This window comes from Macaca nemestrina, chromosome 9 (assembly GCF_043159975.1).
Source record: "Macaca nemestrina isolate mMacNem1 chromosome 9, mMacNem.hap1, whole genome shotgun sequence".
Taxonomy (NCBI): Eukaryota; Metazoa; Chordata; class Mammalia; order Primates; family Cercopithecidae; genus Macaca; species Macaca nemestrina.
Window position 1 is genome coordinate 488,159 of NC_092133.1, and position 26,872 is coordinate 515,030.

At 59.2% G+C, this 26,872-nt stretch overlaps 1 protein-coding gene across 4 annotated transcripts in view; it reads right to left on the reverse strand.

Moving 5' to 3' along the window:
* LOC105471126 (kinase non-catalytic C-lobe domain containing 1) overlaps window positions 1-26,872 on the reverse strand; it is a 66,225-nt gene that overhangs the window by 7,016 nt on the left and 32,337 nt on the right. For 3 of the 4 annotated variants that reach the window (XM_011723501.3, XM_011723496.3, XM_011723503.3), the window contains 20 exons: window positions 21,492-21,650; window positions 20,256-20,333; window positions 19,649-19,742; window positions 18,926-19,088; window positions 18,162-18,847; window positions 17,844-17,988; window positions 16,914-17,053; window positions 15,589-15,971; window positions 13,725-13,818; window positions 13,550-13,647; window positions 13,153-13,367; window positions 11,088-11,201; window positions 10,269-10,416; window positions 9,981-10,160; window positions 8,638-8,844; window positions 7,872-7,954; window positions 7,478-7,628; window positions 2,657-2,779; window positions 2,520-2,579; window positions 1,471-1,628 (listed from right to left, as the gene is read on the reverse strand). In XM_011723501.3, the coding sequence (XP_011721803.2) occupies window positions 1,471-1,628; window positions 2,520-2,579; window positions 2,657-2,779; window positions 7,478-7,628; window positions 7,872-7,954; window positions 8,638-8,844; window positions 9,981-10,160; window positions 10,269-10,416; window positions 11,088-11,201; window positions 13,153-13,367; window positions 13,550-13,647; window positions 13,725-13,818; window positions 15,589-15,971; window positions 16,914-17,053; window positions 17,844-17,988; window positions 18,162-18,847; window positions 18,926-19,088; window positions 19,649-19,742; window positions 20,256-20,333; window positions 21,492-21,650 (3,479 nt within the window). The remainder of the gene's footprint in view (window positions 1-1,470; window positions 1,629-2,519; window positions 2,580-2,656; window positions 2,780-7,477; window positions 7,629-7,871; window positions 7,955-8,637; window positions 8,845-9,980; window positions 10,161-10,268; window positions 10,417-11,087; window positions 11,202-13,152; window positions 13,368-13,549; window positions 13,648-13,724; window positions 13,819-15,588; window positions 15,972-16,913; window positions 17,054-17,843; window positions 17,989-18,161; window positions 18,848-18,925; window positions 19,089-19,648; window positions 19,743-20,255; window positions 20,334-21,491; window positions 21,651-26,872) is intronic. The other variant, XM_011723499.3, reaches the window with a different exon arrangement.

Consider the following 26,872-nt stretch of genomic DNA (forward strand, 5'->3'; position numbering starts at 1 on the left):
ATGAGCCACCGCGCCGGCTTTTTTTTTTTTTTTTTTTTAAGACGCTGTTTCACTCTTGTCACCCAGGCTGGAGTGCAGTGGCATGATCTCAGCTCACTGCAGCCTCTGCCTCTCGGGTTCAAGTGATTCTCCTGCCTCAGCCTCTTGAGTAGCTGGGATTACAGATGCCAGCTACCACACCTGGCTAATTTTTTGTATTTTTAGTAGACACAGGGTTTCACCATGTTGGCCAGGCTGGTCTTGAACTCCTGACCTCAGGTGATCTGTCCTCGGTCTCCCAAAGTGTTAGGGTTATAGGCGTGAGCCACCACGCCCGGCCTACCTAGGGTTACAGGCGTGAGCCACCATGCCCGGCCTACATACGGTTACAGGTGTGAGCCACTGTGCCCGGGTACAGGGGTGAGCCGCTGCGCCCGGCCCGGCCTGGCCTACCTAGGGTTATAGGCGTGAGCCACCCGGCCCAGCCTACCTTAAGTCTTTAACTTCTCTTTTGCTGACTTGGGTTTTCTGATCTCTTACAATGAGCATACACTTACGGCATACTGTAAATGTTGTTTTTTGATTGGTGTCTGTCTAAGAAGGGGACCTTCACTTGTCAGGTTGGGGATCCACGGGCACCTGGTGCACTGGGCATTGCTCCCCAAGTGGGGCCGTCTACCGTGGAGGAGGGTGGAGCTGCCGTGGCCTGAGCAGCCTCCACCTGACCGTGTGTGGACAGCGGTGGGCGACGAGAAGGGACGGGACGGTGGGAGATTGTGTCTTGAGGGAGAGGGTGAGGCTTGGGGCTGTGGGCACCTGAAGGCCACTGGACACAGGCCTGGGCCTCCGAGGAGAGGCTGGCCCATGTCCGTTACCACGTGGAAGAGCCTGCGTGGCCTGGGGCGTGAGCCCTGTGGGTCGTGGTGGTGGGTTTTACAGCCAGCCCCAGTCTGCGCCTCCCAGGTGGTTGGTCCCAGGTGCTGGGCAGGTGGACGGCAGGACCACAGGCTGAGGAGGGATCCTGGGTCCCACATGCACATCTTTAGGGAGAGGGGTCTGGGGGGGGCAGGGACACTGTGGCACCCAGGGTCAGGGCAGGTTGCTGCCGGGCAGCCTCTGCTGCAGAGACTCTCAGGGTGGGGTGGGAAGTGTGCCTGGGTCGCAACGCAGGGGTCCCAAGAGACCACGGGGAGTGTTTTGGGGCCATGGACGGCAAGAGTGCAGGAAACCTCCAAATTTGCAGAGAAGGAGGTGGCTGGAGGTTATCCTGGGTAGAGGGAGGTCTGAGGCTGTGAGTGCCAAGTGAGGGGCAAGGTACCCAGGCTTCTGAAAAACAGGGATAGGAAGAGAGTTGCCACCTGAGCCTGCCCCACCTGAGCGTGTGCCCACCTGAGCCCCTCCTCACCTGGGCGTGTGCCCACCTGCTCCTCACCTGGGCGTGTGCCCACCTGAGCCCCTCCTCACCTGGGCGTGTGCCCACCTGCTCCTCACCTGAGCTTGCTCCACCTGTGGGCCCCGTTGGTCATGGTGAAGCCACCTGTCTCCAGCTGCTGGATGTGCATGGCCAGGAGGTGGGCCGAGGGCAGGGTGGGCTGTGCCCGGAAGCGCCGCCCTTCCATCAGACACAGGCTGTCGCTCTTCAGGAAGACCTGGTGGTCCAGCCGGGGCGTGGGCCGGGGAGAGACAGGGCGTGGTCAGAGCAGGAGCCTCGCTGGGGCCAGTGCAGCCCAACCAGTCCCAGCTGGTCCTGCGTTCTCCACGCTCGGGGTCTGCCCGGCTCTCTGAATTAGCTTCCAGTCCCGAATGTGCCTGGATGGTTGGACTTGGCTCACACCTGCAGGGTCTTAAGCTTGCATGGCCCTGACGGCCGCTGGGAGGCTTTGCGCCTCCTGCCACTGAAATGGTGAGTCCCTGTCTTTGCTACTGAAATGGTGAGTCCCTGTCTTTGCTCTCTGCTGGACTCCAGGAAAGTGCCAGGTGACCCAGCTACCCAGCTTCCCTAAATGAGACCCTGGCCAGTGCAGGCCCTGCTCTGTGTGTCCAGCAAGGACCGGCAGGAGCCCTCCCACCCGCGGACAGCTGTGGCTGGGGCCTGAGGCCGAGCTCTGAGACCCAGGACGGGACAGGCTCTGGCTGCTGTGGGGCTCGTCCGTGTCATTTTGGGGGATGCCCCCTCACTTCCGCGGTGCTTCCTTGTTCATTATCTCACGAGGCCACCCCTGCCGTCCTGGGGGAGATCCAGCTTGGTCAAGCTCAGGCCCCAGCCACAGACCTCAGTGCTGTCCTCTGGGCACCTGTGCTCTGTGAGAGGAACTCAGGCCAGCAGGGCCCCGTGACTGAGCAGGGGGGACACCTTTGCACAGGCGGCAGCAGAGGCCCCGCCGGGAGATGACTCCTGGGCCTCACTGAGGCCACCCTGGCTGGGCCATCTGCACACACTCAGTGGTGCCTGCGTCTGGGCGCGGCAGACTCTGCAGAGCAGGTTGTTTAGGAGGGGGCCTCGGTGCACGAAAGCCGCAGGCCATGTAAAGTGCTGGTACCTCCACGGCTTTCAGCTCCTCCATGACCTCTGCTATCTTTGCAGGCAGAATTCTCCAGGCCTGAAATGGAAGCACAGGTGAGACTCCTGCGGCCGCGCGGGTGCCCACCCCCGCCTCGGGGCCCGAGGGGGACGCACCGGGGACTGCCTCACGGCCAGGTGCTCCAGCCCGCTCAGGATCTGCATGGCTGTCGCGAAGTTTCTCTGCTCATAGCAAGATTTTGCAATCAGCAAAAATTTGGACAGCAAGTTCACCTGCAGCTGCAATGAGAAAATGGCACATTCAACATCTTCTGGTTCAAGATGAACAAAGGGAATATTTGAGAACCTGTTAAAATCACCCAGCGCCAAGACACAAGAGCGTGTGCTGCATCACATGTGTGGAAAGGAAGCGGCTGTGTGGACGCAGGTGAGCAGCGGCTGTGGCCGTAGAGGGGCTGGGCTGGCAGGATGGGGTGGGCATGACTTGAAACAAAACAAAATAAAAGCAACGCCTGATACATGGAAAGATTTGAAAAGAAGTCCACCCTCCCTTCTCAAAAGCAAGATTGTGCCAGGACGCACCTCCCCAGGCAGCTTCAGGACTGGAAAAGGCGTCCCCACCCAGGCAGAGGCCACTGTCATGTCCACAGGCAGATGGGGAGCCATAGGCAGCTCCTTGCCCACCCCCTGCAACCCTCCACGCTGAGCCCGTGGCAGGAGTGTTTGGGTGCAGTCCCTGGGGGGTGCCTGAGTGCCCTCCTCCTCCGGGGCTCCAGTTGGCGGTGACGACCCGGCCGGCTTCGGTCCTGGCGGTGACGACCCGGCCGGCTTCGGTCCTGGCGGTGACGACCCGGCCGGCTTCGGTCCTGGCGGTGACGACCCGGCCGGCTTCGGTCCTCGCGGTGACGACCCGGCTGGCTTTGGTGGGAACAATCATGGGTGGTGAATGCCCCACCCAGCAGGATTTGTATTCTGAGCTGTCCCAAGAGGCTGCGTTCTCGGATCTACTTCTAGGGCTTCAAGAAGATTCTGGAGAACTCAGCTGACCCCTCCTGTTGGAGCTGCCTGTCCCTGAGGAATCACCTTGGCCTGGGCCATCCTTTAGTGGAAACCAAGGCTGCAGAGTCCAGCTGGATGCCGTCCCCTGGCTCGACTCCTTTTTTCTTTGAGACGGAGTCTCGCTCTGTCGCCAGGCTGGAGTGCAGTGGTGCGATCTCGGCTCAGTGCAGCCTCCGCCTCCTGGGTTCAAGCGATTCTCCTGCCTCAGCCTCCCAAGTAGCTGGGACTACAGGCGCCCGCCACCACGCCTGGCTAATTTTTGTATATTTAATAGAGACAGGGTTTCCCCGTGTTGGTCAGGCTGGTGTGGAACTCCTGACCTTGTGATCTTCCTGCTTTAGCCTCCCAAAGTGCTGAGATTACAGGCGTGATCATTTTTGTATTTTTATTAGAGATGGGGTTTCACCATGTTGGCCAGGCTGGTCTTGAACTCCTGACCTTGTCATCCACCCACTTCAGCCTCCCAGAGTGCTGGGGTTACAGGCGTGAGCCACTGTGCCTGCCCTTGGGCTCGACTCTTGTCTGCAGGGACCCTGTGCAGCTGAAGACGCCTGAGATGATCCTGCGTTCGCCCCGACGGCGGCCCCAGCTCTCCTGCCCGAGTGCCTTGAGAGGGGCTTGAGAAGTGTTTACCGGATACACTTTCTACGCTGACGTCTCAGTCTGTCTCTTCATCGGTTTAAGCAGATGCAAAGTGTGTAATTTTGAGGTAAAACTGTTTCACCACCCTTTTTCATTTTTGTCTTAACCTTTTGATTTTTAATTGTAAGCAGCACGTAGAGGATTTTCCCTTGTAGCCTTTTCTAAGTGCGCAGGTCAGCCGCGTGAACTACGTCCACATCGAGCGACAGATCTCTGTGACGCTCCGTCTTCCCAAACAGAAACTCGGTCCCCGTTCAGCACGAGCTCCCTGCACCCACTGCCCACCCCCGGCGCCTGCCCTGCTGCTTCGTCTCTGGGAATCCGGCACCTCCAGGCGCCTCGTGTACGTGGAGCCGTAACGGTGTCCGGGCTTCATGACTGGCTCATTTCCCTGAGCCCGAGTCCCTCGAGGTTCCTCTCCCTGACGCAGGTGTCAGAATTTCCTTCCTGTTAAGGCCGAGTAAACTCTCAAGATACGAAGAGGCCACATTTTCTTTATCGGTTCTTCCCTCCATGGACGTGGGGGTGCCGCCACCTCTTGGCTATGGTGTTGCATACTTTTAAACAAATCTGAAGAAACCAAAGCCCTGTTTTGCTTTCAAACTCTCCAATCTTAGTTTTTATTTTTTTGAGAGAGGGTCTCGCACCGTCGCCTAGGCTGCCATGGTGTGACCTCAGCCCACTGCACCCTCCACCTCCGGGGCTCCGGTGATCCTCCCACCTCAGCCTCCCGAGGAGCTGGGATTCTAGGTGTGTGCCACCAGCCTGGATACTTTTTTATATTTTCAGTGGAGATGGGGTTTCGCTGTGTTGTCCAGGCTGGTCTCAACTCCTGGGCTCGAGAGATCTGCCCTCCTCAGCCTCCCAAAGGGCTGGGGTTACAGGCATCAGCCGCCGCGGCTGGCCTGCATTTTCTTAAGGTGAGAAATTTTACGCTGTTTTTTCCTGAGCTTCCGTCTCCACCTTGCCTCCCTCCGGACGTCGTCTAAACGGAGCCACCGAGACACTGTCTGAACGGAAACACTGATCCCCCGTTTTCCTAAGGTGAGAAATTTTACTCCATTTTTTCTTGCCCTTGTCTCCACCTCACCTCCCTCCAGGCCTCGTAGAATCCCCGAGTGCTGTGATTGACCTCTGCTGCCCTCTGCTCAGATTCTGAATTTTAACAATTTTCTGGGGTCCTGAATTTACAAATGTGAAGCTCAGTGTCCTGGAACGTTCTGACAGCCCAGCCATTGATACACAATACGTCAAGACATCGTGTATCTAACACTCGTTAGATCGATGAGTGTGGTCTCACACGAGTGGGTCTCCGGCGAGGTCTGTCCCCTCCCACGTGGAGCTGAGGGGCCCGTCCTGAGTGATCCGCGGCTCCCTTTTGCTAACGGGGATGCGGCAGGAGTGCCGAGCTCTGTCCCGGCCACGCTGGGGGCCGGCAGCCCTGGGTGTGAGCCTGCACAGCTCCTGCCCACCCCGCAGACCTGGACACGGGCACGTGACCAGGCGAGCGGCCATCCTGGAGACCCTCAGGCAGGGCCCCCGCAGGCTCGAGGTGGTCTCAGGTTGGGAGGGGTGGTCCTCCACCCGCTGGGGCAGCTCGGGATGAGGGAGCATCCAGGACGCTGCGGGTTGGCCAGGTGTCAGCCAGCTGTCCTTGTGCTCATCCTCACGAAGCCCAGCTACGCGGGCCGTGTGTGAAGGCTCTGGTTTAGGGAAATCACATTTTGATGTCCCTCATGGTACTGGGAAAACCGTGGATAAGCGCAAACGGGCAGCCAGGCTCTCTGTTCCCATGTCCCGCGCTGGTGTGCCCTGGCAATAAGTCCCCAAAGCTGGAAAATTCTCCCCAAGGGAGGAGAGAAGGTGGTGCCTCTGCCTTCCTTTACAGGCCCCGGAGTTGCCTGCGGCGTTGGGGGGGCGTGAAGGAATAACAGGAAGGGAAGCTCTGTCTACCGTGGAGGTGGCTTTGCCGCCTGGCAGGGAGGTACTGCACCTTGGTGGACTGTGAGCAGCTCCTGGTTCCCCCAGAGCCTTCGGCCCACTCTGGGACGGCAGCAGGGACAGCAGTGATGGGGTTCATGGCCGGGAGTCCTGTTCCTTGGGCCCAAGTTTGCTTTCAGAGAGCTCCGACCTAGGAGGGGGTGGGTGTCCACCCATGGGCCGAGGCTGCCTCGTCCCTGCTGTGGGGGAGGGGTCCTGTCATCCTGAGTCTTCCCCAGCCCACGACAGCCAAGCCCCAGCTGAGCTCAGGTGTGAGGAGATCAGAGGCCTCTGTCATAGGGTGTCTGTCCGCTGGGTGAAGGCATCCGCTGGGTGAAGGTGCAGACCCCTGGGGCTGGGGGACTCTGACCTCCTGAGAACCTGTGGACCCTGATGCCTCCTGGGCAGGTGGGCCCCGTGAGGGATAAGCTGGTCAAGGCAGGTGACTCTCGGGGCCGCACAGGGCCCTGCCTGACAGCAAGTGGGGCAGGTCAGGTGAGGAGCCCTCAGTCCAGCCCAAGGCCCACAGGACCTAGAAGAGGCCGAGACTGGGCCCTGGCGCTAGAGCTTGACCTTGACCTTGTTCAGGCCACGGAGCTGATTTGTTCCACAGACTGAGAATCCACAATGACCTTTCGGCCGGGAGGAGCCCAGGGTGGTGTCACAAACACCAGCCCAGGGGCCAGGCTCAGGCACAGAGGGGTGGGGCCCTGGGGTGGGCATGGGGTGCTGTGGCGGAGCCCAGTGCTGGGGGTGGTGCACGAGGGACCTGTGTGGTGAGCACAGGTAGGGGTGGTAGGAGTGGTGGGTGCAGCTTGCCCTGGGTCTCCAGGTGGCCCACAGCGGAGGATCACCCACCACTGAGGGGAGCCATCTGTGGCTGCAGATGGGGACATGGCTGGAGACGTGGCTGGGCACGTGGAGATGTGGCTGTGGGCGTGGCCAGGCACATGGAGATGTGGCTGTGGACGTGGCTGGGCACGTGGAGATGTGGCTGTGGGCATGGCCGGGCATGTGGAGATGTGGCTGTGGACGTGGCTGGGCACGTGGAGATGTGGCTGTGGATGTGACTCTGGACGTGGGAGGCATTGCTGGGGGAGAGCTGGGAGTGCAGCTGACCCCCTGCCCCCTGTGCCCTGCTCCCCTCAGCCTTGGGTCCGGTGTGGCTCCGAGGGACATGGAGTTGGGTTCACTGCATCGGGAAAGGGTTCAGGCCATGGCCTTACAGGAGGCACTGCCACCCCCGGGCAGGTGGGCACCACGCCCGTGTTGGCCTCGGAACTATAGGGTGCCCACCTTGGAGGTGTGGCTGGTCACAATCTCTGCAGCCACCCAGGTGCTGACGTCATCCGCGTTTCTTAGAAGCTGTAACAGATACTTGTCCTGAACGTAATTGGGCAGAAATAAGCTGCAGGTTTTGGCCGAAAGAGACTCAGAAGAGCTGGCTCTGGAAGAGAAATGTGGCCCCCGTCACCCCAGGAGATGTGCAGGGGGCCCTGCCCGGCCCCGGGTGCTGGTGCGGGGTGGGCTGGGGTCGGGCCACGAGGCTGCTCCGACGGGCAGACACCGCTCTCTCGCATCTCCGGAGACGACAGCCATCTCCTGCTGGTCAGGAGCGCCCATGACACTCTTACAGGGAGCCCCTGAGACCCTCCACCGCCGCTCCCAGCCGAGGGCCCCGGACGCTCACTTGGGGATGGCGGTGCTCTTGTCCATGACGCCCAGGGCCCGTGAGTTCAGGAAGTGGACCGGGTGGCACTTTTGAAACAACTCCTGCCCAGACCGTGGAAACGAGGTTCAGGCTTCCATCCCTTAGGGCCTTGTGGCCAAGGCAGGGTCCCAGGGAGCCAGGGAGGGTGGGGGTTTTCTGGGGGCCATCTCTGCAATCCCAGGTTCAATGCCCACCCAACAGTCCACGGGGTCCACCACAGGGCTCCCCACGTGCTTGGCCCCCAGGGGCTCATGGCGTCCAGGGCAGCCCTCATGACAGCAGGTGGATCACTAGGTTGGCATCACTGCTACGTGATGTGGGGTCCCGGGATGGCAGGGACCTGGGAAGAGGCCACCTGAGGACTGGCTGTGGCGGCGGCAGAGATGCTGGGCAGGGCCCTGGCAGCTGGGTGGGGCACAAGGAACTGGGTTGGTCCAGCTCTGGCAGAGGGACTGAGGGGAGAGACTCAGCACCCCACATGGCCCTCAGGGCGTCCTCTAGTGCCTGTGAGGCCAGAGTGCTGGGCAGAGGCAGGACAAGCCCCAGCGGGCAGTGGTCTGGAGAGGACTCACAGCTGCCTGAACCTGTGCACCTGGCCACCACCCCCAACCTGTGCACTCGGCAGCTGCCCCTTCTCTGCCCGTCTGTTCCTCTGGGAAGCAGCTGCTGAGGGCCCTGTGGGCGCCGAGTGTCTCTGGGGCCCCTACTCGCAGGTGGCCGGGGCACGGATCCTCGTCCTCCTCACCTGCTGTAGCAGCGTGAGCTGGCTGAAGAGCTGATGAGTGCTGTACTCGGTCAGGAAGTAGGGCCCCTTCTCGCTGGTCTTGGCGCAGGGGCCGTAGAAGTCCTCGAGGAAGCAGGGCTTGGGCAGGGCCGCGGCGATGGTGTAGGGACGCTCCTTGTGCGGCGGCAGCACCAGCCCGTTGCCTCGGGGCAGCCTCCAGGGGAAGCTCTGCAGGGCAGGCCAGGCACTGAGGGGCCCAAGCTCCGTGTCCCCTCCAGGTCAGGGGTCCAGGGAGGCAGGGCAGGGTGAGGACCAGGTCAGGTCCAAGTCCAGGACTCCTCAGACTGGCCCAGCCAGAGACAGACAGCAGCCTGCCCACCCATAGCTGTGCTGGCACAAGGATGCCTGTCCTGGTCACTTTGGCAGGTCCCCCAGGGGCAGGATGCTGAGGGTTAATGGAAAGGGCATTTATCTCCCCGCAATGGCTTCTTCCACCTTAGTCTCTGGCCTGAGGGTCAGAAGGTTGGGGTCAGTGAGTCACAGCAGGACCCTCCTCACCTGAGCACCTGGGACAGGGCAGGAGGTGCCAGCCCAGCAGGGCTGCCTGCGACCGGGAACATGGAGGGCATATGTGAATGTGCATGTGTGGATATGAGGCTGCATGTGTGGATGTGTGGATGTGTGATGGTGTGTGTGTGTGGATTGTGTGAGTGCATGTGTGTGCATGTGGATGTGTGATGGTGTGTGTGGATTGTGTGAGTGCACGCAGGTGTGCCCGTGTGGATGTGTGTGATGTGCACAGGTATGTGCACACAGGTGTATGTGCACATGTCTATATGTATGCATGTATATGGGTGTGCCCATGTGCACGTGTGTGTATGTGTGGACTGTGTGAGTGCATGTGTGTGCATGTGGATGTGTGAAGGTGCGTGTGTGTGTGTATTGTGTGAGTGCACGCAGGTGTGCCCGTGTGGGTGTGAGATGTGTACAGGTATGTATGTGCACACAGGTATATGTGCACACATCTATATGTATGCATGTATATGGGTGTGCCCATGTGCACGTGTGTGTGTGTATGTGTGGACTGTGTGAGTGCATGTGTGTGCATGTGGATGTGTGAAGGTGCGTGTGTGTGTGTATTGTGTGAGTGCACGCAGGTATGCCCATGTGGGTGTGAGATGTGCACAGGTATGTATGTGCACACAGGTATATGTGCACACATCTATATGTATGCATGTATATAGGTGTGCCCATGTGCACGTGTGTGTGTGTGTGTGTGCATGCACCAGCTGTGCCCTTGAGGTTGAGCTCAGGGAGCCACATCCGCCTGTCCACGGAGGCCCTCCCCTGAGAAAGGACCCCACCTTCCTGGAGATGCCGTCCTCTGAGAGCCTCTTACAGAGGGCGTTGAAGGGTCTGGCATCCTCCTCGGCCTCCCTGGGGTTCTCTAGGTCGGTGCTGCGAGGGCTGCCCTCGGCCCGCCGGTCCATGCCCACCTCCAGGAGGCCCAGCAGGTGCTTGGCAGAGCCGTCCAGGGGTAGGATCTAGGCAGAAGCACGGTGGTGGGGGGGTCACTGCCACCTTCTGGAGGAGGGCGGCACCTCCGCGGTGGGAGCCCAGGGTGCACCTGCCCAGCTGGGCGCCACGGTCACCTTGGAGGAGATGAAGTCCTCCAGCTTCCCCAGCAGCCCGCTGTTCCGAGTGAAGTCCACGGTGTAGCAGTCCTCCACCCAGGCCTGCAGGACGCAGAGGCTCCGCCTGTAGATCTTGGTGAAGGTCGAGGTGGGGTCCTGGTGGGCCCTGGAGACGCGGGGGAGCTGCTGAGCTGCCAGGATGTGGGAGTCGGGGGCAGAGGCCCAGGGGCTGCGTGAGGTTCTCCCGGAGAGGCAGTGTGGGACCAGGCTCCATGAGTGCAGGGGGCTTAGGGGGCTGGGTGTCTTCTGTGGGTCCCTCCCCCGAGGCAGGAGCTGGCTGGCTGATGGCCTAAGGTGCCCAGCCTGGGCATATGGGGGCAAGGGGGTGCATGGCATGTCCTGAGGGGGCATCAGGTCAGCCCAGAGAGAGGCAGAGCCCCTCCCCCCTTGGCCCACCACCCCTCTCCTGACCCCAGCTGCTGGCCATGGGTCCAGAGGGAGGCTGGGGGCCGGCAGGACCCTCTGCTTGGTGCTCCCCCTTCCCCCCAGCTGACCTTCTGGCTCTCACTGCCTGCCCACCTGCCCTCCGCTTTCCTCCCGGGCCAGCAGGAAGAGACCCCGACTCCCCCAGGTCCCCTCCCAGAGCTCCCAGGTGCCCAACCACCGCCCTCCTGCCCCAGCTGCTTTCTCAGCATCCGTGTGTGTCCCCACCTCCAGCCAGACCTCCAGCCAGGCTTCCCTGGCCCCTCACCCCTTTGGGTCGGCAGGGGCCACCTCATTCTTCATGGGGGCTAAACCAGGCCCATGGGCGCCCACCCTGCCCCAGGAGCGCGGTACCTGGTCAGCGTGCTGTTGATGCGGTCGAGGAGGAAGTGCAGGAAGTCCTGGGGTGTGCAGAAGTAGCGGAAGGTGTAGAGGAACTGCTGCACGTAGCCCTCCAGGAAGGCGTCGCTGTGGGACAGGACGGGGTGGCAGTGAGGCAGCCGGGTGGCCTCACCCCAGGGCTCAGCTAGTGTTCTGGGGGTGTGATGGCATGTGTGTGTGTGCGTTCTCTTTGTGTATCGCTGTCAGGAGAATCCCCGGAGAAATTAAAGGGGGGACATGGATAACAATTCCCAACTACTTCCAGCACCAGGGCCTTTTTTTTTTGGGCAGACTTTTGCTCGTCACCCAGGCTGGAGTGCAGTGGCGCGATCTCGGCTCACGACAGCCTCCTCCTCCTGGGTTCAAGCAATTCTTGCCTCAGCCTCCCAAGTAGCTGGGACTACAGGCACCCGCCACCACGCCCGGCCAATTTTTGTATTTCAGTAGAGACGGGGTTTCACCATGTTTCCCAGGTTGGTCTCAAACTCCTGACCTCAGGTGATCCACCTGCCTCGGCCTCCCAAAGTGCTGGGGTGACAGGTGTGAGCCACCGCGCCCGGCTCAACACCAGGGCCTTTCTGAACGCGGCCTGTGCGGGACTTTGGTGTCTCCACTTGCAGGACCCGTTAGCTCTGGAAGCTGAGGGAGCCGGTGCCTCGGGACTGGGCGCAACGCTGCATGCTCAGAGGTTCTGGCTCTTCACTGGGTGAAACGGGGCCACCCTCAGGAGACACTGGCCAGGGCCCTGCATGTGGGTCTGGGACTGTCCTGGGAGCCCAACGGCCACGGTCAGGAAGCCGAGGTCCAGCAAGGCCGCCTCCCACACTGGAGGAGTCTCAGGCAGGAGACGGCATGGCCCTGGAACAAGGGGCCTGGTCACCTGCTCACCTGGGGGCCAAGGACACAGGTGGCCACAGCTCACGCCAGGCCCTACACAGCTCCAGCCCCAGGCTGCCCTGCAAAGGTGATGCCCACCAGGTCCACAGAGTAGAGAAGCCCCTCGTGACCACATGCACGGTCAGGAGACGCTCCTTTCATGGAAGCACAGTGCTCACACTTACACCGTGCAAGCCACAAACTCCACAACCAGACACGCACACCACACGTGCACACAAGCCACACAGAACTCCACAACCACACACACCACACCCATGCACACACACCACACTACACCCCACACCACACATACGTGCACACACGCCACACTACACCCCACATCACACACCACACACACACCACACTACACCCCACACCACACACCACACTACACCCCACAGCGCACATACGTGCACACACACCACACTATACCCCACACCACACACACACCACACTATACCCCACACCACACACCACACACACACCACACTATACCCCACACCACACACCACACACACACACCATACTATACCCCACACCGCACACCACACACCACACACACCACACTATACCCCACACCGCACACCACACAACACACCACACTATACCCCACACCACACACACCACACACCCCACACACACACCACACTATACCCCACACCACACACACACCACACTACCCCACACCACAGATCATACACGTGCACACACACTATACCCCATACCGTCCCTGCAGCCAGTGTGCACACGGAGCGGGGGCTGCAGAATCACCCAGCCTCGCCCGTCCCTGGAGCTCATGACCCGGGTGTTCTGACCCGGTGAGTTGGATAGAGTCCAGGCCACATCGCTGAGCTGCCCGTGTGTGTGATTTTTGGAAGCCGTTCCGTGAGTTAATTATGTAGGGCGGGTTCCCCAGCACCTCCAGGGACCACCAGGCGCGGTGCCCAGGTCCACAGGCGGCGGAGGCCACTCTGGCCTGGGGCTCTGCAAAGCTGCCGGCGGCATCTAGTGCACGTTGGCCTAAACCCTAAACCCCGATTAAACATTTTTCTAAACTAAAAAGCGCGAACAGCCTAGCTGAGGGGCAAGGGCACACTCCCCACCTCTCTTCAGCACCCAGGGCTACGTCTCCCTTTCGGGGTGAGCTTTTCTCCCGACCCACCTGGAGTACAGATAGGCCATGAGCCCCAGCGGCGTCCCGGCCTGCAGGATTCGGGCCTTCTGCCGGCCGCCCGGGTGCTTGTTGACGTTGTAGAAGATGAGTGAGGAGGACTCGTCCAGGGGGCTGAAGTCCAGCGTGTCGCAGGGCGCCGCCGCGATGTTCACGATCACCGGGAGGGCGCAGGGCTCCAGGCCCCAGCGCTCCGCGTATAGGACCTGCCGGGCGGGACACAGGCACTCGGTCGCTCCGCCCCTCGCCCCAGGGCTTCCTTCCGTTGGACCCTCAAATCGGGGCCCCTTTTATGATTTCACACGGACAGATTTGCCGCGTCCGACAGCGGGAGGCCCGTCTGAAGCTGCTGCCGCCCGGAGCAGAGCGGGGCCCGGAGCCCACTTGCCTGCAGATACTTCTTGACCAAGCTGAGGAACTGCACCCTGGATTTCATTTCTTCCAGCTGCCCTTTCAGCTTGGACAGCATGGTCTTGACGTCGGACCCTGTGGGCACAACAGAGTGGGCGGGGGCCGGGCTGCCTGCGGCCGGGTTCTTGGACCTGTGCCCACCCGGGCTTTACCTTTGTTCCTCTTTTCCTTCTGTAAGAGTTTCTGGTAGAACTTGAGGGTCTTGCGGTAGTTTCTTTTCTCCATCATGAGCTGCTGTTCCAGCTCCTGGAGACGAAACACAGCGCCTAAGCCCCAGGCAGCCCCAACACACGTCAGCCACATCCAGGGCCAGGCCCTACCCCGTTGGGGCCTCCCTGGCCTTGGAGACCAGCTGCAGGGTAGGGTCCCATGGAGACAGAGGCCCACCCAGCCAGCGAGGCCGGCCCCGGCCTGGGCAGTGTGTTCTGCGGGACCCTCGGCAGTCCCCAGGCTCACAGGGCAGTGCCCAGTTGGGGCCGGCTGCCCCCTGCGTCCCTCACTCACAGGCCCTTGTGGGGACTGCCGTGTGACCACCAGCTTGGGCCCTCAGGGGAACCAGACCCCACCCAAATCAGCACCAGGCCCTCCTGCCCAAGCAGGCAGGGCGGTGCCACCTCTGGACACCCAAGTGCATGTTGCGGGCTGGGTTGGGGGCGGGGGTGGCAGTATGACCTCCCCAGCGTGCATCCCATGTGTCTTCAGGTGTCTGCCTTTTTACTTTTTAATTTAACTTTTTTTTTTTTTTTTTTTTGAGGCAGAGTCTCGCTCTGTCGCCCAGGCTGGAGTGCAGTGGTGTGATCTTGGCTCACTGCAAGCTCCGCCTCCCGGGTTCATGCCATTCTCCTTTCTCAGCCTCCCGATTAGCTGGGACTTACAGGCGCCTGCCACCATGCCCGGCTAACTTTTTTTTGTATTTTTTAGTAGAGACGGGGTTTCACTGTGTTAGCCAGGATGGTCTCGATCTCCTGACCTCGTGATCTGGAGACGGAGTTTTTCTCTTGTTGCCCAGGTTGGGGTGCAATGGTGCGATCTCAGTTCACCAAAACCTCTGCCTCCCACGTTCAATTGATTCTCCTGCCTCAGCCTCCTGAGTAGCGGGGATTACAGGCGCCCATCACCACGCCTGGCTAATTTTGTATTTTCAGTAGAGACGAGGTTTCTCCATGTCAGGATGGTCTCAAACTCCCGACCTCAGGTGATCCACCTGCCTCGGCGCCCCAGAGTGCTGGGATTACAGGCGTGAGCCACTGCACCCAGCCGTTTTTAATTTTTATTGACTTTTTAATTTAATTATTATTATTTTTTTGAGACGAGGTCTTGCTCTATCACTCAGGCTGGAGTGCAGTGGCCTGATTCGCTCTGTTGCCCGGTGGGAGTGCAACCTCCAACTCCCTGGGTTCAAGCAATTCTCCCATCTCAGCCTCCCAAAGTGCTGGGATTACAGGCATGAGCCACTGCACCAGCCTTGCCTTTCTTTTAAACTTAAGCCCAACGACACGGATTCCAGCTGTCCTGTGCACACGAACCCCTGAAGCCCTCCTCCGGGAACCCACTGGCTGCGTTGCGGTGTGTTGGGCAGTGGCCGCAGGGTTTGCCCCGGCCCTTGGCTGCTCTGTAGTGTGAGCGTGAGCGTGTGAGTGTGAGCACACGCCTGGGGTGCTTCTCCTGAACCTGCCCGGAGTCTGAGTTATTGCCTAGAAGGTGGAACCGGGTCACGAGCATGGAGGGGCCTCCTGTGAACCCGTCGCCCCGGCAACCATGAGAGAAAAACCCTTCCGTGCCCCCAGACCTGGAGCCACCAGGAGCACCCGTGCAGACGAGCCTGCCCCGACGTGGAGCTCAGCCCGAGGAGGGGACCCTGACCATCTTGACGGCCACGGGGTGGGGGCACCAGGACCAGTGTCATCCTGGTGGGGGCTCTGGGTACACGGTGCCGTCCGTCACCTGCAGTGACCGGGAAGCCCTGCTGGAAGGAGGCCCCTGCACCACCCTGCAGTGCCGAGGCCTGGGACTCACCGGGCTCTGGGCGTCGGGCAGGGCCCCGTCCACCTGCTGCCGCCCCAGGTCCTTCACGTAGTTGTGGATGTCGGCCCCGAAGCAGTCGGCCTCGTAGAAGGCACTGCACCAGCCGGGGCTGCAGCTCTGGAATCCGGCTGGGCCAGGGGACACGGCCGGGCCGCCCCCCTTGGACCCGGCCAGTCGGGTCACCACCTCCGCGTCCGAGGCCCCGCCAGCTGGCCGTCCGTCCTCGCCAACCTCAGGCTGCTGCGCTCTCTCGGCTTTTACGGACCTCTGAGGCCGAAACCCCACCTCAAAGTTTCCCCGGGAGAGTGCCTCCGAGTCCACATCCGACACCGAGGTCCTGCTGCTGGTCCTGGCCATGGCTGGCTTCTCTTTTCCTTGAAAGAGACACGGGTTACGTGGATAGCAGCTCCTGTGGGCGGAGCCCGGGCAGGCTTTACTGGGAGGCTGCTGGTGCCTGCGTGCCCGACGCCCTTCTCTCTTGCACCCACCACGGGCGCCCCTGAGGCACTGCCGCCTCCCAGTGCCGGGGAGATGCTGGGACCCTGAACTGCCGCACGGGCCGGGTTACAGCGAGAGGCCTCTCCCCAGGTGGAGCCCCTCTCTGGGCCCTCACTGGTTCCAAACTTACTCGCCCTGGGGTGGGGCCGGGCCCTGTCCTCGCTGGCTCCACTATCAGCACTGTGTCCCTCTGCCCCCTCACGCTCTCCTCTTTTCTTCTGGAATTTAAAAAGTGGTCCCCAGCTCTGTCCCTGGCTTTCCTGCCATCCAGGAGTGCACAGGCCTCATGCCCCAGTCTGCCTGCCTGGTCTCCGACTTGTTGGAATAGGAACTGGGTCCATCACCAAACCTGGCCACGACCATGGACAGCCTGAGGGTGACCACCGCCACCACCTTGTCCCTAACACCGAGCCTGCTGGCCGGACGCTGGGACTTCCCCAGCCCGGCATTCATGTGCCTTGGGAGCCCGGAGCTAACGAGCCAGTAGCCCAGCCCCAGGGTCTTTCGGCAGCTGCTTCTGCCTTGTTACCAAAGCCCCGGGTTCACAGGCCTGCCTCTGCTTGGAGAGGGGATCCCGCCTGGCTCCTGGCGGCTCCCACTGTCCCAGTGACTGGTGACAGAGGACCCCTCACCTCCAAGGCCCCGGGTTCCTGCTCGCCCCCTGGAGAGGACGGCCTTTGGCTGGGGCACCCCTGGGGCAAAGGCAGTGCCGCCAGAGCCGCGCAGTCCGAGGCCGCCAGGACCCCGGGGTGCCCCCTGAACTGTAGAGCACAGAGAAGCCTGCAGAGCTCCTGCCGCGGGACCTGCCCAGCACTTACCCAGGGGGTGCAGCGAGGGCCTCCTGCTGGACGGGGAGCGGGGGCTCCGGCTACTCTCGAGCTGTGACTGAGCGTCCTCAACCGTGCTGACAGCAAGAATGCAGGTCAGGTGGCCGTCCCCACGTCTCCGCCCCTGCCCACTGGGAGGAGGCTTCAGTCTCCACAGGGCCAGGCCCACAGGCCCACACGGCCATGCGGAGCCCTCACTGGAGGCAGCAGGAGCTCACCCTCCCGGTCACTAAGCGGGTGGCAGGAGCCAATGGGGTCCCTGGATCATTCACTGCTTGGGGTCTCTGGGGGGCTCTGGAGCAGTCTCTCAGGGCTGCGGGCCGGGGAGGCTGGGGCTGGGGTGGGTGCACTTGTTCACAGCTGTGAGTTTACGCCACACACAGGCACAGGAGCTGCCCGGGCTGCCAGCACTGCATGGAGCTGTGAGCAAGGCAATGTGGGGTGGCCGCTGCCCCACCCAACACGGCTCGGTGCCGGGCCCTGCGGGGTCTGGGGCCGCCTGTTTGGGGGTCTCCTCTCCTCCTTGGGGCCCTCACACTGGTCCTTCTGAGCAGGGAGCCCTGTGGCCAATACTGCCCAGGCCCCCTGCAGCCTCCCGGAGAGCCCCTGCCTCATATTCCCTGCAAGCCCTTTCTTCCTCCAGAAGAAACTCAGGCCCGACGGGAAAGCTGTGGGTCGGCGCCAGGCCCGGGAGGGGCTGTGGGATGGCGTCAGGCCCAGGAGGGGCTGTGGGTCAGCGTCAGGCCCAGGAGGGGCTGCTGGGACGCCCCCCCAGCTCCACCAAGGGTGGCCCCCTGGAGACGGCAGCCAGACAGAAGCCGAGGGTTGGGAGGGGAAGGCTGGGCCACGTCGGGACAGCAGAGCCCGAGCACAGTGGGTGTCCAGGAGGGGCGGGGATGCAGGGCCGACCTGGGCACCCACCTTGGGGAGGGTGACGCCTGCCCGTTCACCACTCTAAAGAGGTTCTGCAGCAACTTCTCATCCCAGTACAGGTCGCAGAACTTCTCAGAAATGGCGCCGCAGAAAGTGGCAAAGGTGAGATCTTTCAAGGCGAAGATGTACTCCCCTGGTTTTGCAAAACGATGGAGACAAGTGAGATGGTGGCAAGGCTGCTTGTCTGGATTCCTCGTGGCTGATCTCGGCTGCGGGGCTGGGGGGCGGGCGTGGGGCGGCCTTGAGTCCCCTGTGGGGCTCTCCCGGGCCCAGGCCTCCTCTGGGGCATCTGCAGCCCCCACGTACCCATGATCAGAGCCTCCAGCCCATTGTCCAGGTAGCCATCGAAGGCAAATTCCTCCTGGATGAGGCGCGTGGCCTCCTGCAGCGACGGGCAGGCCGTCCTCCCTGGGAGTGGCGAGGCGTCCACGCCGGGCAGACAGGGCCTCCGGTCTGCGGGCCGTGGCCTCTCTGCGACACTGTCTGGGCTCTGGTCATCACGTTCCCCGGCAGGGGTGGCCCTGGGGCCCTCTGGGTCCTGGCCCGGGCGCTCGGTGGCCTTGCTTCGGGGAGGCTTGGGCGGGTGGCGTGGGCCGTGGTGGGCTGTGGTGGGCCCCAGGGTGTCGGGCCTGAGACCCCCGGAAGTGACTCCAGGGGGGGCCTGCCCAGATGGCCCTGGCCTTTCAGGCAGCGAAGATGCCTTCATGGGCGGGGCGGGGACTGGAGAGCTGGGAGCTGCCGATGAGGCCTCCTCTGGCTGGTTTGCTGGGGCCCGGGGTGGAGGGCAGGGGCAGCCCTGGGCTGGGTCACTCTGCGCCGACTCCCCAGGAGGCTCTGGGGCTGCTCCCTGGGACCCCGGACCAGGCGCCGGCCCGTCAGGCGTCTTCAGGCTGGGGGACCCAGCGAGGGCCTCTGAGGAGAGCTTCTCACCGTCTCCCTCCCTCTGGCTGCCCCTCTTCTGGGACTCCTCCTGGGCCAAGGCAGGCTGGTCCCTAGGGGAGGAGCGGAGCTCAGGAGGGGCTGCCCGTGCCTGGGACCCAGCAGCTCACGGCTGTGGGGACGAAGCTCACCTGGCCATAACTGCGTTCTGCGCGAGGACGATGGGCTTGAAGTGTGTGGCCTCGGAGGTGAACGCTGCAGGCAGCTGGGTGGCTTCTTCACAGCAGGGGCGCTGGCTGGGCACCGGCCCTGGCACAGCCACAAGCCTGGTGTCGCTGTTCACCGGCAGGAAGCCTGGGGACCCAGGGGGCTGAGGGTGCGGGCGGGCGGAGTGGCCCCAGCACGTGCCACACCACCGGCTCATCCCACCCGGTGTGCGGCTGCCACGTCCCCTCCCGCATGTCCCCAGCGGCTTCCTCTGTGCCCGGCCTGGCCCCGGAACGGGAGGGTGGGTGTGGCTGGTGCTGGGGGGTGGGCCAGGAGGCGGGGACAGGCCAGAAAGACCAGGCCCCACCAGAAGGCTTGGAAGGGCCTGCTGAGGAGGGCTCAGTACAGGGGTGGGTGGGCTCTGTGTGGACTCTGGGAGGGTCTCCAGATGTGGGCTTGGGAGGGCCAGCTGCTGGGAGATGGGAGTGAGAACCTGAAACTGGGGCCTGAGGGACCGGGAGTTTTGGGAGAGATAGGGGCTGGCAGGGGCAGGCAGGCTGGGCTGCATTGGCCACGCTGGCCGAGCTCTAGAATTGCTGCCCGGGTTTCCGGGAGGTGCCGGCTGTGTCTGTCCATGCAAAGGTGGGGGCAGCTGTGGTGTGAGGTGCAGGGGCTAGTGGGGCAGCAGGGGCTGGTCGGGGCCCCACCTGGGCTGGGCTCTGGGGCTGGTGCCACACTTGGCTTCAGTTCAACCACTGAGAAGGCGTTTTGGAGGCTGATGGTCTCTTCCTCCTGGTACACCTGGGGAGGAGGCGACAGCCCTGGGCCAGGTGACCATGGAGCTCCGCCAGCACCAGCAACACCCACAGGGTGCCCCCCACCCGCCCGCTGGTGCGGTGGAGCTTCCCGATGGGGAGGAGCTGGGTGTGGCGGCCGCAAGGCCTGAGCTCTGCCTGGAGAGGGAGCCTTTGGGGCTCCTTTGTCTCCCAATCCAACCAGGTTTCCGTGGGTTCCGGGGAGGGGGAGACGCCGGCACCATGTGAGACTCAGGGCCCTGGGGTGGGTGCTGGGCGGCCATCCTTGGGATCCTGCCCCGATCCTGATCTGGTTCCCTGGGGCCACTGTGGGGCCTTCAGGAGATAGGACCCAAGTGTCCCCCGCACCCCCAGACGCACCCACCCCCAGCTCGGTGGTCAGCAGAGACCTGGGGGTGGGGCTGCCGGAGGCGGCCAGGCAGGGGCAAGCGCATGCGGGTGGGAGGAAGCTAAGAGCAGCGGGGGAGGAGGCGGCCCAGCTGTTCTAGCCCCGCCCCACCTGGCAGGTGGAAGCCCTGAGGTGGGCGAGGATTTTCCGGCTGTCCATGCCTCGCTGCAGGAGGTAGCTGCCGCACACCTGGGGGAAGGAGACGGTTCACACGTCCCGACAGGCCTCAGCTACGGCTGCGACCGTCCCCATGTCGCTGGGTCCCCATCTGAAAAAGCTCAGGGCTGCCAGGAGGGTCCTGTTTGTTCTCATCGACACCTGACAACAGGCCCGGGACAAGCCTTTCTTAGAGCATTTCCTGAAAAGGGCTCACAGTCGGCCACCGTCCGCCAGGCCCTCTGGGAGGCAGAATCCCAAACCCAACGTTGGCCACAGACCTGGTGGCCTCGGCGCCTGGACACTGGCAGCCCTTGGTCACGTTCACCTGAGCCCCGCACCCCCTGCCCCTGGCCACTCCTGTTCTCCCTTTATAAGCCCAGGCCTTGTGCATGTGGGAACTGAGCTCAGCTTCCTTGGCTCTCGGTAGTTACCGAATAAAATCTGCTTTCACTGCTTAGCGGACATCCAGCCGTTTCTAGATCTCATCCTCCCATGGCAGAGGAGGCCTGAGAGGCCCAGAGGGTCTGAGTGACCCGCCCAAGGCCACAGAGCAGTTGAGGCGGAGACGGCTGGGCCCAGGTCCCCAACTCCATGGCCGTCTCCGCTCCTCCAGACACGGCTCCTCCCCAGGAGGTCCTCCTCATCACCCACACACGGCTCAGCTCCACCTGCTGGGTGCAGGCGCAGGTCCCAGCAGGAGTGTGTTAGAACCCAGCCCCAAAGCCTGAGTCCAGCGGGGAGATCAGGCAGGGAGGGGCAGGGCTGGTGGGATCCTCAGAGGAGGTGGGGGTTCAGGGTGGGGGGTGGGGTGTGGAGGCCTCTCTCTGCTCCCCTCCAGCAGGGCCTAAAAGCAGGGGTCTGTACGTGGCCACAGGACACCCCTTGCCCCTGCCTTGGCTTCTTGGACAAGTTGGAGAGAGCAGGCTCCACAGGAGGAATGGCCGTGGTGGGGAGCAGCAGAGACCCCCATGCTGTCCGCCCACATGGATGTGGCCATGACGCAAAACCCACTCCCTTCCCCATGCGATGGCTGGGCTGACATCTAGAAACAAGGACCTGGAAACAGAGCTGGTGGCCTCATCACCTGCACACTGGCAGCCTGTGCTCCTCCACCTCCAGCTCACTGAGGGTGGCCACTGCCCACAGTCCTTAGACCCTGGGCTGGGACTATGACAGCGGTGTGGTTACCTTGATGGCCTCGGCCGCGGACGGCCGCTCCGGGGCGCTGCGCCTGGCCATGTCCAGGAGGAGGGTCTTGAGCCTGCGTGGCAGGGCCAGCTTGTGGTTGCGGGGGACACTGAACTTGGCTGCGGTCCACAGGACAGCGGCCACACAGTACACAGAGGCCTGGGTGGGTGGGGAGAGAACAGTGGTGTTGACCGCAGGGCTGTGGGCCACTGTGCCCAGCAGACCTGCCCATGTCAGGCACCCTGAGGGGCACCCAGGCACTGCCCCCACAGAGGGCCTCTCCTCAGGAACCCTCCTCAGCATCTGTCGGGCCCCACCCTGGACCCCCACATCTGCCTCCAGGTCATGGTCCAGGAACCTGCCGGTCAAACTCTCCCCCGTGGTTCTGTCCGTGTTTTAAAACACCTGAGGGTTGGAAGCCTCAACTGGACTTTCCCGCCTTCTGCTCTCCTCACGAAGGCAGCAGCTCGAGGGTCTGAGGAGAACTGACCGGCACAGTTCCCACCTCACGGTCCCCGCTCCCGGGAGCCCCCCACCCGGTGCTGTGCTGCTACACAGCTAACAACCGGCTCTCCAAGCGACCGCACCACGTGTGTGCAAACTGACTTCATTTGGCACGTTGTGGACGGAAAGGACGCACAGCACACCGTTTCATGCACTTTTTGTAAGATCCACAGAGCCTGTCGATTCTCACTGAAGGCTTTCGTTGATTTCTACTGACATTCATCTGCGGTCCGCCGCAATACACAGGCGCTTCTGACATGGGTGCTGGTTGATGCTTTCATTCGTTTCAGTAAATGAGATGGAAGTGAAACAGGACAGACCCATGCTGGAATTCAGGGCACTGCTCTGAGCGACGTCTTTGCTGAATCAGATGATCGTGGTGGATATTGGAAGACCATGTCCTCCATCTTTTGGGCTATCCGCAATGGAGTGTCTGCAGACATGACACACTTTTAAGTTTAATCACATTATCCACGTGCTCTCCATCACTTAAGTCCAGAGTCAACAGAACAAGACATTTGTAGCGTTGGCTGCTTTCCCTGGTGTAAGTACTCCCACGTGGCTGACTTCCGGCTACCAACACAGTGCCCTTGAGTGTGGAGCTGGGAAGAGGAAGCTCCCCTTTATAAAGTTCCCACCATCCAGGCACAGCGGACGCAGACAGCCCCATGAGAACAGTAACAGCCAACTAGAGTCAGATAAGTAGGAAATTACCCATTTTGAGCACTTGCTACACTTAAAAAATTAATGTTTTATTTTGCAATAACTGTCGATTGACATAGTTTTAAGAAATAATATAGAAAGAGCTCATGTACTTTGTACCCAGTTTCCTCAACAGTGGCAGCTTGCAAAACTATAGTCCAATATCTTAGCCAGCACATCGCCATTGGCACAAAAATCTTGGTACACCATCTGTTGCATTTTCATTTTCACTCCGTTCTATATGTTTTTAAAATTTCCTTGAAACTTCTTCTTTGACACATAAGAGTATTTAGAATGTGTTGTTTCGTTTCCAAGTGTTTGGAAAATTTCCCTTTTATTTTTGTTACTGTGGTCAGACAACATATTTGTATGACTTAAATTCTTTTAAATGTGTTGAGGTTTGCGTTATGGCCCAGGATTTGGTCTAGCTTGATGCAGAGTCAGTGGGCAGCTAAGAAGAATGTGGATTCTGCTGTTGTTGGGTGGAGTGTCCTTTAAATGTTGACCCAACCCTGTTGATTGCTGGTGGTGTTCAGTTCCTTCATATATTTACTGGTTTACAGTCTGACTGTTCTATCAAGTGTTGAGAGAGGGAAACTGAAATCTCTAACCATAATTGTGGATTAATCTGTTTCTCCATTAATTCCATCAGTTTTGCTTCACATATTCTGCAGCTCTGTTATGTGGCGCATATACGTTTAGGATTGCTATGTCTTCTTGGTGGATTGACCCTTTATTGTTATAGAAAGTCCCTCTTTGTCTCTGGCAATTTTCTTTGCTCTGAAGTATACTTTACCCGATATTAATGCAGTCACTTCTGCTTTCTTTTTATCATTTTCATAATGTATCTTTTCTAACTCTTTTAACTTGAAACCTACTTACATTGTTTTATTTGAAGTGAGTTTCTGGTAGACAGTACATGGTTAGGTCATGTTTCTAAACATTACTCTGTCAATCTTCTTCCTTTCTTCTTCTCCTCCTCCTCCTTCCTTCTCCTTTTTCCTTCTTCTTGCTCTTCTTCCTCCCTCTCTTCTTTCTTTCTTCTTCCTCCTTTATTTTTTTAAGAGACAGGGTCTCACTCTTGTTGCCCTGGCTGGAGTGCAATGGCTCTATCTGGGCTCACTGCAGCCTCTGCCTCCCAGGTTCCAGTGACTCTCCTGCCTCAGCCTCCAAGTAGCTGGGATTATTACAGGCACCCACCACCATGCCCAGCTAATTTTTGTATTTTTAGTAGAGATGGGGTTTCACCATCTTGGCCAGGTTGGTCTCAAATTCCTGACCTCAGGTGATCCATCTGCCTTGGCCTCCCAAAGTGTTGGGATTACAGGCCTGAGCCACTGCGTCCAGCCTGTTTCCTTAATTTCTGAAGGATATGTTTTCTGGAAATAGGTTTCTGGGTTGAAAGTTCTTTCAGCACTTACAAAAATGCTATGCACTTCCTCTGCAATTACCGATGAGAAATCTGATCATTTGAGCTGTTTCCCCCCATATGTACATATGTAAGCTGCTGTTTCTCTCTTCTTGTTTTTTACTTCTATTGTTTTGGAGAGGGGAGGGTTAGTATTCAGAGGTTTGACTATGATATGTCCTGGTGTGGATTTCTTTGCATTGATCACGTTTGGGATTTTCTCACCTTTGTAAATCTGTAGCTTTATGAGTCTTGCCATAATTCGGAAGTTTTCAGTCATTATTTCTTTGAGTACTTTTTATGCCCCACCCTTCTTCTCTTCTCTTTCCAGGATTTTGATGACATGGATATTAGATCTTTTGTTATAGTCCCACAAGCTTCTCAGTCTCTGTTAGTTTTTTTTTTTGTCTATTTTCTCTTTGTTGTCCAAACTGTATAATTTCTATTGTTCTGTCTCCATTTCACCAATTCTTTCCTCTGCCCTCTCTATTCTGCTTTTAAGCCCATTCGTTGAGTTTTTTAAAAAAATCAGCTCTAAAATTTCCATTAGCTTTTTCTTTTCATTTTCTATTTCTTTGTTGAAACTTTCTATTTCTTTGCTGAGACTTTTTCACTTGTTTCAAGCATGTTTGCAATTGCCCAACGAAGCATTTTTATGATGGTTGCTTTAAAAATTTTAAAGTCATTTTTAACATTTCTGTCATCTCCAGGTTGGTATCTATTGGTTGTCTTTTTTCATTCAGTTTGACATCTTCCTGATTCTTGGTATCATGAGTCCTTTCCCCATTGCTTGATTTTGTCAGCTCTGTCAAAGATCAGATGGTTGTAGGTGTGCAGCCTTATTTCTGGGCTCTCTGTTCTCTTCCATTGGTCTATGTGTCTGTTTTTCTACCAGTGCCATGCTGTTTGCGTTACTGTGGCCTTGTAGTATAGTTTGAAGTTGGGTAACGTTATGCCTCTGGCTTTGTTCTTTTCACTTAAAATTGCTTTGGCTATTTCAGCTCTTTTTTGGTTCCATATGAATTTTAGAATAGTTTCCTCTAATTCTGTGAAAAATGACATTGGTAGTTTGATAGCAATAGCATTGACTCTACGGATTGCTTTGGGCAGTGTAGCTGCTTTACCAACACTGATCCTGCCCATCTGTGAGCATGGGATGCGTTTCCACTTGCTTGTGCAGTCTCCGATTCCTTTCAGCCATGTTTTCCAGTTGTCCTTGCAGGGTAGGCTGCAGGGAAGGAAGGTCCTGGCTCCTGCTCACTTTCTCTGAGGCCACCTGGGGCCAGGGCAGGCACTGGGCACTTCTCTGCAGTCTCACAAGGATGAGTCCAGGCTCCAGGCTCGGCCCTTGCTGGGCGGGGACACAGTGCTCCCGTGGGGTTTGGCTGGTGCACAGCAGGGAGTATAAGCGCATCCTGGTTCTCCCTGGTCCTCTGATTACAGACCCAGGCTTTTTTTGGGGCATTTATTTTATTACTTATTTTTTTGAGACTGAGTCTCGCTCTGTCACTCAGGCTGGAGTGCAGTGGCATCATCTTTGCTCACTGCAACCTCTGCCTCCTGGGTTCAAGCGATTTTCCTGCTTCAGCCTCCCAAGTAGCTGGGATTATAGGCACACACCAACACCTCTGGATAATTTTATTTTTAGTAGAGGTGTGGTTTCACCATGTTGGCCAGGGTGTCTTGAACTCCTAACGTCAGGTGATCCGCCTGTCTCGGCCTCCCAGAGTGCTGGAATTACAGGCGTGAGCCACCACACCCGGGCCTGTTGGAGTATTTGTTTTTTTTTTTGAGACAGGGTCTCGCTCTGTCATCCAGGCTGGAGTGTAGTAGCATGATCTTAGCTCACTGCAACCTCCCGGGTTCAAACAATCCTTCCACCTCAGCCTCCTGAGTAGTTGGGATTACAGGCGTGCGCCACCACACCTGGTTGGGATTACAGGCATGCGCCACCACACCTGGCTGGCATTACAGGCATGCGCCACCACACCTGGCTGGGATTACAGGCATGTGCCACCACACCTGGCTAATTTTTGTATTTTTAGTAGAGATGGGGTTTCGCCATGTTGCCCAGGCTGGTCTCAAACTCCTGGACTAAAGTGATCTGCCTGCCTTGGCCTCCCAAATTGCTGGAATTACAGGCATGAGTCACCGTGTCTGGCCTGTTGGGGCTTAAATTCTTTTTTATTACTCAAAAAAGCTTCATTTTTTTCTTTAGTTTTCTGACTCTGTGCTTGTGCCTCAACACTTTCCCAGCGATTTTTGTTCCTTGAAGAAGAAAGATGCTGGATCCTACAGGAACACACACCCAGAGCCACTGCAGCCTCATGGACGCGATTTTTGTTTGAGAAATCTCGTAAGAGCTTCAGGTCTCACAGCACCAACCCCCTGAGGTCAGCCTGGGCCACCTGCAGATTGTGGCGCTTTCCCAGCCTTCTTGGTGTAAAGGTGAACCATCTACTGCTGGGGTTCACGACAGCCTCTTTTCATTACAGACTAGATTGCAGGAAAGCCTTCAATGGTTTGGCAAATGGTGGACCATTCCGAGTTCCTCTAGACAACATCCCCAGAAGATGAAAAAGCACAGCTTTTAGTGTGTGTGTGCCCACTCGTTTTTCCCAGTCGCTGGCTTCTTTACATCCAAGTCTCAATATATGAGGCAGAAAGAAAATCCAGGGCACTCACGGCTGCCTTGTTCCTTGGTCCAGAGGCCCCTTGCCAGCTGCCTTCTCCTCCTGCAGGTGGCCTGGTGCTTGTTTTTTGCACA